Source organism: Limulus polyphemus, unplaced genomic scaffold (assembly GCF_000517525.1).
Source record: "Limulus polyphemus unplaced genomic scaffold, Limulus_polyphemus-2.1.2 Scaffold265, whole genome shotgun sequence".
In the NCBI taxonomy this organism is placed as follows: domain Eukaryota; kingdom Metazoa; phylum Arthropoda; class Merostomata; order Xiphosura; family Limulidae; genus Limulus; species Limulus polyphemus.
Window position 1 is genome coordinate 726,301 of NW_013665875.1, and position 16,961 is coordinate 743,261.

Genomic DNA, 16,961 nt, shown 5'->3' on the forward strand with positions numbered 1-16,961 from the left:
ATCGATTCTCTCGTTTATCTTAAAAAAAAAGGAAGATATTCGAGCTTTGATGAAGCAACATCTTCCACTTGTTTACATCATATTTTGGATCTGAAAACTAAATTATGTTTTGATACTTATACTAAGCGTATATTGAGTTTTCGCAGCAGAATTTTAAAATACAGAATTTATCATAAGATATATTCAAAATTCCACAACATTTTAAAATAACGCACTCAGCGATTGACATTTCAAAGTTGTAATTCACTCTGAAGTCTTTACGTTTCCTTACTTCGAAACGTTATTTATCTCGTACGTGAAATATTGTCCGATTATACAAGAAACATTTTCAACTGTACAAGGAGGGTGCATTATATAAAACGTACTTATAGATAACCTGTATATGACATATACAGGTTGATATTCCCAACTCAAACACCACTTGTAGAAATATCTATCTCATTACTGTCTTATCTAAGTGCCGAGGTGTTGATCTGAATCCTTTGTTTTCAAGCATATCTGTTTGGTTTGGTTGAATTAATTTGTACTTGTTAGAACTATATCAGTTTATTTATTATTTGAGAGCATGTTTTATGTGTTTTCTCATTAAATGAATGTAATGCCGTTGGTTATAATTAGAAGTTTAGAAAACTTTAAATCTTCATTGCAGGATAATTAATCAGTGACATATTTTAATCTATTTTTAAGTCATGGTAATAACTAAATTCCAGTAAAATGTTCTATATTACATATTTCAGGCAACGAATTCAATATTATATTTCGAGCTTATATCTAAAACTTTAACAAAGATAGTAAATAAGAATTAATTTGTATGAACAATTGTGTAAATATCTTATATAATTACTTCAGTATACATAGGATGATCCTCTTTCTTAACCTCAAATTACGTGTTTATTTAAGGTTTGTAATTAGAAATATTCTGTTTTGACTAATACTAATTTAATAACCGCTGTTTCAGACGCTCCACGCATTAGTATTAACAGTTCAGGTGACGTGAAGAACCCTATAGTAAAAAAGGGACACGACATATTCTTCGACTGTAAAATTCAAGCTAATCCGTGGGTGACTGCTTTCCACTGGCTTTTCGAAGACAAGGAACTCCATACCGATAAGTCTACTGGCATAATTATAAGTAATTACACATTGGTTCTCCAAAAGGTCGACCGTTCGAAGAGAGGTCGCTACATTTGTAGAGCTATGAACATCGAGGGTTATGGAGAAAGTGATCCTATTGATCTTCGTGTACAATGTATGTGAAAAGGCAATCTTCTTCAATAAATTGTGTGGATTAACTGAATTACAGGATCTAAACTAGATATATTTTCTGATTAAACACACACACACCCTCACACAAACACGAAATACATCTGTAAGCTTTTTTTAAATTATATTAGTATTCTGAATTGAGTTACAAACGTTTAGCACTTATCTTTAGTCCCTTTAAAAAAAAAGGCAAAATAACCTATCAAAACATTTTATAATTAATGAATTAAGGACAATTATACAGAAATAAACTGTAAACTTCCAAAAGTTTGTCGTGCTTTAAAATCATCATGTAGTTATTTTACACTTTAATTAAATAACATTATTTAGACGATGATTAGTGAATGTAGATTCTTCAGTTTCAATGTTTAAGGAAAATGCAATATCTTTGAAATTTGTCTTATTTAATCCTCATAAGTCAGATGCTTTTCTTATAATTCTCTAGATATTTAAGTTATTTGGGAGACGGTCATGGTCATTTTAGTTATGTCATAACTGGAAAACTAACATTTATTTTTGGAGTTTTCCTATTACAGAAAACTCAACATTAGGTTTTAAACAAGTAAAACTGCATTATATGAGTGTGCTGTTCATTAAAGATGGCCGGAACATGTGCAAAATTTTATTACTCTGGTGGATGTTTTAACAGTAGAAGGTGAATTAAGAACAGTCTCTTCCATTACATATAAAATCTTGAGAATGAAGATTTTCTCTTCAGTTTGAAAAAAGTCCGTATTTTAATAAAACATAAGAAGATAAAAAGTGATAAAAGATATATGCTAACTTGTTTGTGCATGGAGAAGGCTCCTGATAACCAAATACTGTATTATCTCGTAATATTTCTCATTGGAGAGAGATAACGTTTAGTACTGAACCAACAAATAAACAATGTTAATATAAAAACAAATGTTCTTCTAAGTTTATGGTTTGTTATAAGTCTTTGTTTATTAAACACTTTTTACAAAAGTAATTTGCACTTTATTAGGTAGTATGATATAGTAAATTATATTACTTTATTATGTATTATGAAATAGTAAATTGTATTACTTTATTATGTATTATGAAATATTAAACTATATTACTTTATCATGTAGTATGAAATAGTAAACTATATTACTTTATTATGTAGTATTAAATAGTAAATTATATTACTTTATAATGTAGTATGAAATAGTAAACGATATTACTTTATTAGATAGTATGAAATAGTAAATTATATTACTTTATTATGTAGTATGAAATAGTAAACTATATTACTTTATTAAATTGTATGAAATAGTAAACTGTATAACTTTATTATGTATTATGAAATAGTAAACTATATAACTTTATTAGGTAGTATAAAATAGTAAACTAATAACTTTATTAGGTAGTATAAAATGGTAAACTATATAACTTTATTATGTATTATGAAATAGTAAACTATATAACTTTATTAGGTAGTACGAAATAGTAAACTATATAACTTTATTATGTAGTATGAAATAGTAAACTATATTATTTTATTAGGTAGTATGAAATAGTAAACTATATAACTTTATTAGGTAGTATAAAATGGTAAACTATATAACTTTATTAGGTAGTACGAAATAGTAAACTATATTATAAACTATATATACTGAAAAACAAAGGTATTGTTGTAGGTTCAGTCACACACTGTCTAATTGTTGGCATGACAACAGGGGGGGTTTGAAAGCGTCGTTATTTAAGATCTACTGTAAGAACCATATGTGGTTATTGGGGAGTATTAGACATATCAGACAAATTACATTTTGCTTTCGAAGTGAAAACAGAATGTGGAGGAGTAGAATAAAACAATTATCAACTGGTTATGAGGACAATTTGTTTTTCTCCCTGTGAAAGTGACCAACTCCTGTTCCTTTCGTCCTCGTGAGACATATGCAGGCCACTCTCGTTGTCTCGTCCAACAAATCATCTGTTGTCCTTATAACCAGTCAATAACTGTTTTATTCTACTCCCCCTCCTGTTTTCAGTTTTGCTAAAATCTGATTAATTAGTATCTCATAGTATATTTAGCATAGATCCATGTGGTTACATGTAAATCTTAAAATTTAATATCTATTGAAGACTTTGATCTCATTATAAGAATCACTATTAAATAAATGATATTTATCCGTATTATTATTATTACTATTATTATCATCGTTAAACAATACCTTAGAGTCTCAATATATGAAATTTCAACATGCACGCCTGTTCGTCTATATATGTAACTACTTGTAACATGGTTATCAAGGGTACAGGCCCATTTTGTAGATTGTTATAATGCTTATATGAGAAATAATTAACTTAATTGAGGATTGGGCTTCACAAACTCAATAAATATATCACTGAATATAAGATCAAAAAAAAGATCTTCACATGTATACTGTATACAAATGACAGAAAACGTATAAACTAGCCAACTGTCTATCTTCGCATAGAAATTACCTAAAATGCTGGCGAGATTTCCGACGCTATCATCCACAGTCATTGTTCCTGCTGTGCAGTATTCCTCGAATAATTTTACAGCTCCTTTGATTATGTTTTTAGTACCCTTACAATCCGTTTTTTCAACGAGACTGTGCATCTGTGGGTAATTGAAGCCATACGTCATAAGCTATGTCCACATTCATGTTATAGGCTTGAGTATGTTGTTTGTATTCAATCCTAAATGAATCAGCGTGCCTTCATTGTGCTGCAAAAAACTGTCGTCTGGAAAGTTCTGCTGTGACGTAACCCATCCTTGGCAACGGCCTTGACAACTAGGCAACATTCATACGATTTGTTGACTGGCTTTTTAGGTCAGCAACTCAAATGTTGCAAGCCACCTGATGTGCTTTCGTAAATTACGGCGAGGAATTCATATTAACTATAGAATAATATTATTTGTAAAATACGCAAAAATAGTCATTTTTTACTTATATTCTCTTAATCACTGATATTACCGTGGAATGCATACCTTAGAAACGATACTAAAATGAAAAATGATTAATAAAGAACGTAATATTAGCATTGAAAATAAGAATTGTAACCTGCTGTTTGTTTGTTTCATATAGTGAGACGCACTATATAATATTTGATAATGTGCAATTTTTCAGACAAAGAAGCACATCCTTGTTCTACAAGATTACTGGAGATATGTTTTTGTGTTATCATTATGATCAGAAATGCCATAATGTTCAGGGTACTCGGCTGTGGATTAATATGTCTAAGGTATGATCTCTAATATTTGGTGAGTCTTGGTGGCTGTTTGTTTCCCTCAGCTCAGTCTTTAGAAACTAGAGATGGCTATGTCTGAATCTTGGAGTATCTGATCTGGCCATTTATCCAACCAAAACTACCAACACACACACACACATATATATATATTTAGATATTATTTGTAGTTAGTGTTTAAAATTAATGTGCTCATTGAGAAGCATCAACTAGCCTTTTAATAAATCTACCTCATCATTATGAAAACTATGTTTCCAATTACTGTTTTTTCAGTTGAACCAGTTTGTATACCGAGCCAGAGGGCTGTGTATGGGACAGCAGTGCATGAAACGGTGCGAGTATTGTGCGAAGTCGATGCGGATCCAGTGCAAGTAACGTTTCGATGGATGTTTAACAATTCCCATGGAAGCCGAGAAGTGTTAACGTTTAAGGACGACTTAACAAAGAGCGTAGCAAGTTTCATCCCGCAGAATCAGGATGACTACGGTACGCTGGCTTGCTGGGGAAATAATAAAGTCGGGATCCAGAGAAAACCGTGCTTCTTTAATATTACTGCTGCAGGTGAGGGTTCTTTTTAACATTGCAATTTTGACAGAATCTTATCTTAAGCGCTACAGATTATGGGCGTAGCTACAAGTTAAAATCACATTTTAATCATTTAAGATAAAGCTTTGTTAAGGGTAAGTTATTTCTATAACAGAAATTACCAAATTCACATCTGAGAACATACATTTGACCGAATTAAAACTCTAATAATTGTAGATAATAAGATATTCATAACGTGGGTAATTCTATTTCTAGCTAAGCACTTGAAACACTAAACATTTTTACTATTTCTTCAAAGGTTGTTTTCTTGTAGAGTAGTAACGCATTGCCACAGCAAGGTGAATGTTAGCATAGTTATATCCTAAAACCCTAAGAGATGATTATGTAGCAAGCTGTTGGAAGCATTTAGATAGGTTACATAAAACTAAACTTGTTAAAACTCTATAGATAACATCATATTACGTTTTATCATTTCTGTACGTCCGTGATACATAAATTATTGGTGTGTAAAAATCGCAAAACATTTCCAGAATGAACACAATCCTGCTACATGCGTTCACAGTTTCTAATGTTAATAATCTCCTGAAAACTGTCAAGAAGATGATTAGAAACTTTAAATCAGTGAAATAATTGCTTTATTTTAATAATTGGACATTTTTTGCTTATTGAAATATGGAGTAAATACACATTAATATCTTCATTATTTTATTATGTATAGTGAATAATATTTCTCTTTTATTAATGGTGATAGATAAAATAATTTAAACCTATATGTCATTGAATCATCTACAGGGCCTCCGGAAACGCCAGTTAACTGTACAGTTAGCAACGTTACAACAGATTTTATAAGTATTGGCTGCCTGGAAGGCTATAACGGTGGCTTGAGTCAACATTTTGTGCTTGAATTGTACGAAAAAAACGCAGAGAAAATACACACAAACCTTACTGACAAGAAACCAGAATTCTCAATTGTAAGACTTCCGCAAAATACAAATTTTCGTATTATATTGTATGCAGTGAATGCTAAGGGAAGAAGTGGACCATGGATAAAAAATGTCGACACACTCAGAACACCAGAAAAATCTGAAGGTAGGTTGATTGTGCATTCATATCCTAAGCCGATGTCCTTAAATTAAAGATGTTATGCTTTGAGATTTTTAGTATCTGGTGAGAAGTGAATGTATTTTGTTATTTTTGTTAAAGGGAAAATAAATGTATTATATTCAATTTTATAAAGACATCTTGTGTTACGAAAGGATTCCTTGTCGTATAATGTTGTTAATATATCTCCCTGACTAATACAGTTACATCATTAATCTTATGTGAAAAACGAAAGAAAAGCTCTCTTGGACTTTGCTAATGATATGTTGCAGCTCAACCTTCTGCTTAAATAGGCCAGTAATGATGCTCGAGTTTACACATATTGCGATAACGTAAAACCAGAGTTAAGTTTTATCACATATATATTTTTTAATGTCAATATATTTACATACATAAACACGTCGTGTAAGTATGGTAATAAATAACGTTGGTGTGTGAAGTTCGATATGTTTAACGAGGTTTGGTAGCCAAGGCGGTCTGTTACACATTATAATACAGTGTTGGATTGATGGTATGGAAATACATCCCACAGATCGATGAACACAGTTTGTTGTGGGTGATATATAGCTTAGCTGAACCTTAGCTGCCGTGCAATAAATAGCAACTTACATAAACTTTGGTGTAGTTTACGGGACAATTCACATTTTAAGGCAGTCAAAAAATATATATAGTGTTTGCGTTATTAAATTATGACAATGTACACTGGCGCAAATCTTAAGTAATTAATTCTACAATAATTGGAGTAAAATTAATTAATTAATATATATATATACATATAAACCAGCCAAAAGTATAAAACACTCATAAAATATTTATTAGTGGTTAGATATTTAAAATATTTTTAGCTAATTGCCCGATGAAACAATAATGATCACGCTTTTCAACAACAAGTGGTTATGTGAATATAACAAGAGGGAATCCTCAATAGCCGCGGCACTTGAAATTCTTTTAGGCAGGATTAAATAAATCAATCTATGAGACCTTGAGCGTGGTTAAATACATCAATCGAAAGGGCTTGACCTCCTCAGTCCAAAATTGTAATTGAATCTGAAATCGGTCAAGAGATGACGGAGTTATGAACTAAACGTTTGTGCTTGAAAAATAAAAAAAATCTCAGAGCCGTTCTGTGGCCAAAAAAGTAAGGGACGAATTATATGCAAAGCGATTTTAAATATGAAAATATAATAAAATTCCATACTTACTTGAGCTGCAGGTTGACCCTGTAGTAGAGCTCTGAATTTCAGAGTTAGTGAATTGGGTTCGAATGCGTGCGATACCACAACATATTAACTACACTCTAAGCTGGAGGTAACTCAATTCCTCAAAGTGGATGGTAGGGTGCCAACCACTGGATTTCTTCAATGTGTTCAGTATTCCAAATTAAGGACGGCGACAGATAATCTTAGTAACTTTGCCATAAATATAAAATACAATACCAGATATATAATGGAAAAGTTAGAAAAGTAGTTATACTTTTAGAATTGTCGAGTTTTTAACGAAATAATGCTTTAGTTGCCTACTAGCTGTCGTTGATCTACTAATATATTCATTTGATACTTAGATCCCCCTTAAAAAATCATATTCTTAACTTCATTTCAAAAAAACTTACTTTACGTTGTCGTCATTATATCCAGTTTCATTTTATTGTGATTGTATATGACAAATACGAGTAATTTTGAAAAAAAAACTGGATCGGGCATAGCCTAAGAGCTAGCATGTTCGAAATCTGTTTTTTTTTAGACAAAAGTAGTCGAAGAGTTGGCGATGGGTGTTGTTGATTAGCTGCCTTCCCTCTAGTCTATCAGTTCAAAATTAGGGACAACTATGAGCACTAGCCTTGTGTTTTGAGCGATAAAACAGGAAATTCAAAATGGTAGAGACTTGTTTTACACAGTAATAAAAACACATTTCGTTCAGTATGTATTAATACTATAGATAATTATAATTTTTTTGTATATATAAATAAATAGTTGGGTTACATTATTACCATTTTGGGTAAATACAACAAGATGAAACTAGCATGTTGAAGATTCAGCGAACTGGTAAAACCTATAATAATATTTCAATGATAAGACGTTGATGGAGAATATTTGAATAAGGCATTTAAACTGAGTCCTTCATCATTCTTTCATAGGTTTGAGACGAACTATATGACTTGGCCATAATATCTTCGCCGTTTTGAATAGTTAAGTTTTGAAGATTATTTACTATAAAAACTGGAAGCAGATTGACCAAAACATATAATAATAGATTAGCTAGAAAAATGAATGGCTGTTGTATGACATTGCCACTTTTGGTGTTGGTATTGTAATTCAAGGGTATAGTCAAAGTAATATCAACAATGGTATTTCATGATTTCTTGAAAAATTCTCAATTATAATTTAAACATCAACATTTTTTTCAGATTTATCTTTATTTTTATTATCTTTCCCTAAAATAAAATACATAATATAAAATAATGTTTTCATTAATATGGACCTCCTAGAAACAAGCGAACCTGGCCATGTGGAAGCCGGTGATTTCAATAGATCTCGATAAATGAAGCTCTGCACAGCTTTGAAAACGAAATAGAACAACAAAAATATAAGTATTAATTAAAATACGGCATGATGAAATCTATATAGATTACACCCTTCTTACGTTTACTATTCATTGCATATGTGACCTAGAGAAGTCATCTTGTAATGCATCGTGCATCTGCTTCAAACTCAGCATTGCATCTTTGGGCTATACTGTCCCGTTAATTACTAAAATATTGAAACTAATTATTTCCTATGTATTATGCCACTCCCCATTTTGAAGCTAACGATACTATTGTGCCCGTTTTCTTGTGTTTCGCTGTCATTGCAGTAATCAACTGACGAATCTCCCATTCAGGTGGTATATCAGATCGATTGGGATATCTTTGAATAAGTTCTTCCCTCATCTAACCTAGACCCATGGTTTAGCTTAATCGCGACAGTTAAACCATTGCATTCATAACTACATATAGGACATTTCAAATATGTTTCATTGCTACATCGTTTTACTTTATATTTACAAGTTAAATTTTCCATGTCAAGGTCTTGGGTCCGTTCATAGGTCCTGTTCCAGCGATCTAATGTCTTCTTTTTTGTCTAGGCTCGTGTGGCAGGTGTTAAGAATCTCGTGAATCACAGTATCTGAGCTATTTGTATTTTAATCGGTAAATTAAGCTATGCTTTAATTAAATATAACATACATATATATATATAAATTTGACAATATTAGGAAATCATCAAAATAAGTTTTTGTAACTTAATACATAAAACAAATATTGAGCAATGAGTTAAAACCTGTTAAATGAAACGTAAGTTACGACTGAAATGTCGTTTGTTGTAATATAGTGAGTAATGTTTGGAAATATCGTGCCATAAAGAGAAAAAAAGTCAGCTGTAAGACATCACGGAAAAACTATGCTTTTTGAAGTATTTTTATTTTTGTTACGTTATATAACATTATTGTGAATGAGCGCATATAAAGTTAGTGTTTCGTTAAATGTCCATTGAAAAAGCCCATAATAACAATAGCAATTCTTAAAAACGATCTTATATCTTAATAGCAAATTTATGTGCACCAATATTTGTGAATATAAGGATTCTATGTCATTTATTTGACTTTCAAGAAATAGTAGGGGAGTGGTAATGGATTCATAACTCTCTGATTTCTACTGCACAACTCAGAAACGGTTCAATGCGTCGGAAGAAAAAGTAATATCTCATTTTTACATATCGTACACACGCTCCTTTATCTTAGTTTGGCTATTTCTGTGCTATATTTTAACACTGGACTTTTTATCGAGCCAATAGAACTGTTCTCTTCATGTTTTATGTGTTGTTGTTATTTTTTGTTCTACCTATGTCGCTGTTCCGCACTGAGTTAGGAGAGTTTGGGAACACCAATTATTCTTAGACACCTATGACTGAATTTGATGGACAACAAGAGAGAGAGAGTTGAAATAGTTATTATATTGTTTTGCTCTGCGTTACATGTTTAAAAGGTATATTTAGAAAATTTATTGAAACATGCACACGAGAGATACATTTCAATCTATGTTTGATATACTGCATAAAAATCAGTGTTTTGAATCATTTGCTTCACTGAGGAACTTCAAATATCACGAGACATCATGCTACTCTACTCAGTGGAATTTTCTCTATGTACTCATGGCTAAAACTGGCACAATTCTGAATGTTCTCAAACCAATCCCAGCCTATCTAAAGCTCTAGAAGTGTCTTTATAGAATATAGAAGTTTAAAGCGTAGTTCAATAAAATTAATTATGGAGATTCGACTTAGGTTTCTTTAGTATAATATGACGCACAGGATCTGTCACTTTTCTTCTACCTAGAACCATCATGAACGAAACAAGTAAGAGCTACTAATTTTCATTGACAAACGTGTATGACGTGGCATAATATTTGATTTCTAGTAAGCTCTTTATTAAAACGTACATTTAAATTTTAAGAATCAATGTACCCTGGTAGTTAATCATAATTTCCAACCAGAGCAAGTTAACTAAATAGTGTAAAATTAAAAATCAATCTGGTTATGAGTGTAACTAATTAAATATACCTTTTCGTACGTTCTTTCTGATAAACAATATAAGGCACTGTTTCTTCAATTGGGTACCTTCGCTGTTAACGATATTCTTGGCCATAAACCCAATAATAACTCACGATGTTCTACCAATTTAATAGATTTAGGTTAGTCCTAAATCCATATACTAAGCTAACAATCCAAAATAATTTCTATAATAAATATATCATAATGATATTAAAAAAACAACTAGATAAATTGAAAATTCTTCTCATTACTGTTAATGAAAGTTATATTATAGAGATAATAGGTTGTTCCTTTCACTTGCTGCTAGCTCAAGTATTGTCGTAAATTTAATCTTTGTTGAACCTTCCTAACATAGGGTACGGTTGAAAGGACCAACAGACCAATCAGGTGAAAACAAAAATATTAATGTCTAAACTCTTTTAACTTGTGTCAAAATATGTGAAACTTTTGGTGATGTGCTGGATTATATGTTTCTTATCCTTTCAGGGATTTAACATCTGATACTTACACTTAGTTTGGTGTCGCACATTTTCTTCAGAATATCAATAAACTAAGGCAATACCCTGGATAAAATTATTTGAAGCGAAGACCATCGATTGCTTAGGGAAAGATAATTTAATTTAGAACTATGAAATTGTAAAGTTTTCCTAATTGAACTGAAAACCCTACGAACCATCTGTGACATTATATCACATTGTGAGTTGCATAAATAACGTTCAATGAATATATTTATTTTATCCGACTTTAACTGAAACATAAGCATTTACTTTTTCTAATAGTTAGAGCTGTAAAGTATTTAATTTAACTTGCTTTGAAAAAAAAAGCTCAGAGCCTGGGAATGTAGTGTTAAATTGTAGCTACTGATTTTAATTAGGCAAAAATAAACGAATAATTGAAGTGCATATCTACGAGATCTGATTTTTATTTCTGCCCACAGTAAACATGCAAAATGTAGTATGACTTTAAGAAAAAGAGTAGAAAAGTCATCCAAAACATTAACACTAAAATTATTTATCATTTCCAGTTATTATTATTTGTATAATAATAACATTTTTAAGTTTTGGTAGACAAAGAGACTAAATTAGAGAGACGGAATGAGAATGAAATTAAAGTAATTGAAACAGTTAAGTGACCCGTCTAGACTACTCATATATGAGCTTAGAAGCGTAGAGTTCTAAACGAATCTAATGTCCATGACGGGTGTCTTAATGACTGCGAGGTTAAACCTATTCCACAACACGCGATAGTCACTAAGTTCCTCAAGTACAAAAGACACTTCGAGCCAAATGGTCTGACCAAAAATGGCAAACAGATTGACTGATGTAGTAAGATAATACCAGATCCAACATTGCTTTCAAAACCTGGGTATCTATCGGGGGCAAGTATTAAAACTCAACAGGGTGACGGTATTTGCACTCTAAGTGTCTGTAAACTAATGAAGAAATTCACATACAAAACCTTAACACATAAACACTGCTGCCTGAGATCAGGCTTTCAGGGATGATAGATTCATTCTCCAAATATCTTTCACCAAACAGTGCATAGTACTATCTGCATTCACCTCTCCCTTACACATAGGATAACGTCATTTGTAATTCCCTACTCTTAATAGAATTTTGGGAGAGTTTAATGAAGTATAAAAACCTTCCCTCGCACGTTACTATTTTAAATAAATAGATGATTGTTGTGCATAGCATTCATTTTTATAGTTGTAACCAACATTTTGTACATCATAGAACAATTCATAATACAGGTGTTTACTTTGCGGTTATTCATTTCCTCATTACTGTTCTTGAATTGCTGTCCTAGATAAACATTTGAAGTCCTGTCATCACCCTTATAGCTGAATATCTCCATCTCAGCATTGTTGTCCTAGATAAACTTTTCTAGTACTGGCATCACCCTTCTAGCTGAATGTTCCCATCCCAGCATTGCTATTCTAGATAAATTGTTCTAGTCATGGCACCACCCTTCTAGCTGAATGTCCCTATACCAGCATTGCTGTCCTAGGTAAACTTGCGTAGTCCTGGCATCACTCTTCTAGCTAATTGTCCCCATCCCAGCATTGTTGACCTAGATAAACTTTTGTAGTCCTGTCATCATACTTCTAGTTAAATGTCCCCATCCCAGCATTGTTGGCCTAGATAAACATTTGTAGTCCCGACATCACCCTTCTAGCTAAATGTCCCCATCCCAGCATTGCTCTCCTAGATAAACTTTTCTAGTCCTGGCATCACCCTACTAGCTGAATGTTCCCATCCCAGCATTGCTATCCTAGATAAATTATTTTAGTCATGGCACTACCCTTCTAACTGAATGTCCTTATACCCTTCTAGCTAAATGTCCCCATACCAGCATTGCTATCCTAGATAAACTTTCGTAGTCCTGTCATCACTCTTCTAGCTAAATGTCCCCATCCCGGCATTGCTGTCCTGATAAACTCTTTCAGTCCTGGCATCACCCTTATAACTGAATATTCCCATCCCAGCATTGCTATCCTAGATAAACTCTTCTAGTCATGGTATCACCCTCTTAGCTGAATGTCTCCATCTTAGTTTTTCCGTCCTAGATGAACTCTTTCGTCTCACTCCTAGTTGATGATCCCTAATCCATCAATTCTCCTAGATGAACGCTCTTTATTCCATCATTACATTCCTAGTTGTATGTTCCATACCTTAGATAAGAAAAGTTCTTAATTTTTTCTTGTTTATAATTGACTGTGATAGAATGTTAACATAAAAGGTTAGTAATAATGTATCTAATTTTGCCAATATATTACAATAAAGCTAATAGTGTTTTATCCAAGAAATAATTAAATATTGGCATTATTTTACCGTTTAACTCGTTTCATAAAATAACATTTGGTCATTATTTCGTAACAACAAAAATACGGATTAAATAAAAACATAAGAATGCAAAGTCTAATGAAAGGCTAATGACGTACTAACATCCCGAATGTGATTAAAATATTCATATGTAAAGAAATTAGCCTCTTGGGCAGTTATTGATAGTCTTCTTTAATAATATTTTATACATATTCAGATGGAAATAAAATATAGAGTGGTAATTTTTATTCAAAATTTTTAATTTCCGTGTAACTGTAAGCTATTTTCTCTAAGAACATAATCTGGACAATTGTCCCACAGTGTTAATTGTAAGAAAACAATTAATTTCATCCATCTTGAGTCCTGTAACAAAAATAGATATACTCGTTACACTAACACAGTAAGGTTATGAATTATCACAAGAAAATTGGAGATATGTAAAACAAAATATTTGAACAAGTTGAGAATTACTTCCCTTAGCTTTCTTGAATGTCAGATATAAAATCAACGTTAATCAAGACTGGTGATGTTGTACAGGTTAAGTATGTTATATTAAAACGATTTTGGAGCATCGTCATGTCGTCACACTCCATGTGGCCACGTGCATGTTGACAATAGCACTGCATATAATATCCATTACAAAGGGCTCCGTCATAAAGCTGTCATGTTCAAAGCACATCCATTCTTCGCAACGTCTTTCATAATTTTTTTAGTGTACTGCGACGATGTTTCCTCAGCAGTTCAACCACACAGTAATCCATAGCGTTGTTTTAGACGACTTGACCAGTATGTCAGCATAAATCCATAGCGTTGCTTCAGACGACTTGACCAGTATGTCTTCGTATGGAAAACATAAATACTCGTTTCTTTCTTCAGCTGCTTGAGGTATGTGACGATTGAACTGATATGTCGTGGCAGCAGGTTGTGTACACGTCATTTATGTCGCTCTCCTGATAAACATACTTTTGATTACGTTGCGTACTATTGCCTGGTGCACGTAGACGGCTTTTGCCAATGACTTTTATGTTCGTGGGTTCTCAGGTGTTACAAAACGCCACAAGTTACTTACCACAGCTGGAGTACAACTTATTGTAGGTCTCTTTTCAGGATGATCTTGTTACCAAAGTTGGTTCATATTCATTTATTTTCTAATTCCATTAACTACAAGGGATAATCCGTTTTTAAGATTCTAAATCCCCAACCTGAATACATCTTTATGATCTGAATGTATGAATATTATGTTTTAGAAAAGGCTGTTTCATTTTCGGTGTTACCACACTTCCCACAAAACGCCAAACAATGTAATGTAGTTCTGATACATTACGTTCCACAGTGACTTTAGGTCAGCTGTGGTTATCATGTGATCTGAATAATCAATATAGTTTTAATATAACGCAAATAACGTTGTATTAGCGGTGTTTACATCTAAGCAAAACTAGTAGAATAATATATAAAGAAGAGTGAAACGAAGACCTGTTTCGTCATCCATCAACGGTGAAATTTGTATTAAAAGAGTAATAAACAGTGTGTAAAAAGCACAATATTATGCGCTCTTTAAACATAATGTAAACGAATTAACTATTACTATTATAAAAATTTATTTTGTTTGTTTGTTAGATTTTTAAATACAAAGCTGGACAATGGTATATCTGCGCTATGCACACCAAGAGTATCGAAACCTCGAAATCCGGATTTTTATTTTTGGCATTATAAACCTTCAGGCTTACCGCTGAGCCACTAGGGGCATTACAAAGAAATCAAGGAACACAGTTTCTATCTTTGACACTTTCAAAAAAATTAATTTTATAGTTTCACAAAATCACAACGAATATTATTTTTCTTCTTCTAAGGACGATTTAAACGAATAATATTCCGATGACTTTAGTTAGCGGATATATTGTCGAAGGATTGTCCAACATCATATTTTATTCAAACCTTTTAGAACCTAAAGATGGATGGTTTGTGGAGTTCAGACCAATACTAGTGACTATAGTGGCAGGAGTAGCTGGACTGGTGTTTGTGATCCTAGTCATTATTGTTCTCGTCAAAGTCCGTTCTAGAAAACAAAGGAAGAGGAGTACAGGTAAGAAACTTTTAGTCTTTTGATTCTATAAGCACTCTTGGCTCAAATAAAATGATGTGAGTATGAAAATTATATGAATAAAACTAGATGAAACTGAAATTCAATAGATAATAGCTAAGATAATAAATTTTCTTATATTTGAGAAATGTATGCTATATTTATCTCCTGGATCACTCCAACTTTAAATGTATTTGTTACAAACAACATTATTTTGTCTCCTCCACCGTGTCCTGACTGGTTTACTGAAAACTGACTTTACTAGTATATGAAAGTAAATGTGGAGCTCAAGTGAAATTGTTCTTCTGTGTTTTAGAGTAAAGCCTCATTGGGCTATCTGCGGACAATCGAACTCCGGATTTTAGTGTTGTAAATACGCAAACGTATCGCTGTCCCACTGAAGGACCAAGAAAAAGGACATTGAAGACTAAGAATAGTTTAAAAGGTGGAATGGATTAAACCTACTTTGGTTTCTAGCTAAAGCTGAAATTCTAGTACGTATATTATATCAAATTAAACATGAGTTGTTATTCACAAAAAAAAGTACACTGCATAATCAAGAACCAATTTGTAAATCAGCAGTTTGTTGCTTTTCTCTCTCAGCATTACTCCAAATTGAGTCCTAGGTTAATCAGTCAGAAGCATCAGTAATGAAATTTCTTTCCTTCTTTCTAGTTATAGTAGAATTGGTCCTTGTAAAACAAAATCGAATATTAGCTTTTACGGTTTGTTTTTCGTACTGCTAGACGGGATAGAAGTCACCAAACTTGTCTGTAGAACAGTTCTACAACATACATGAGAAATTGATCTCTGTGTTCAAATGTATTTCAGTACTTTGCCAGAATTCACGCAAATATTAAGAAAAATATAAATTAATCTCACTGATGTTATATCCTCATTGATTAGAAGACCAAGGACTGAACGAGTAATTACAAAATTGAATTTGATGGTTAATGAGTAAACACATTCTGTGGGGATTGATGGGCAAAAACCTAATAAGTTTTAATGAAATTCCTCTTTCCTCGTAAGTTTTGGTGGGTAAATAACACACAGTTCTACAGAGGAAGAATGATTAGTAATGATGGTAACAGCTGAACAAGTCATATACCAAATATTATTTTATTATGTTCCTCTCAATGCCATGAAGAACCTTCAAGCAGTTAAAATGACTAAATATATGAAACAGCACAACTTAACAGAGAGCTTATTTATGATCGTAGCATTTGTTTGTTATGTGACTAATAAATGACATTGTGTTGTGGTAAAGCCATAAAGAAGATTATTTATGATCGTAGCATTTGTTTGTTATGTGACTAATAAATGACATTGTGTTGTGGTAAAGCC

At 32.3% G+C, this 16,961-nt stretch overlaps 1 protein-coding gene across 1 annotated transcript in view; it reads left to right on the forward strand.

Moving 5' to 3' along the window:
* The window catches only part of LOC106456855 (protein turtle-like), a 140,833-nt gene that overhangs the window by 110,909 nt on the left and 12,963 nt on the right, over nt 1-16,961 (forward strand). The window contains exons 6-9 of the mRNA XM_022382639.1: nt 959-1,249; nt 4,756-5,043; nt 5,821-6,117; nt 15,480-15,620. Coding sequence (XP_022238347.1) covers nt 959-1,249; nt 4,756-5,043; nt 5,821-6,117; nt 15,480-15,620 — 1,017 coding nt within the window. The remainder of the gene's footprint in view (nt 1-958; nt 1,250-4,755; nt 5,044-5,820; nt 6,118-15,479; nt 15,621-16,961) is intronic.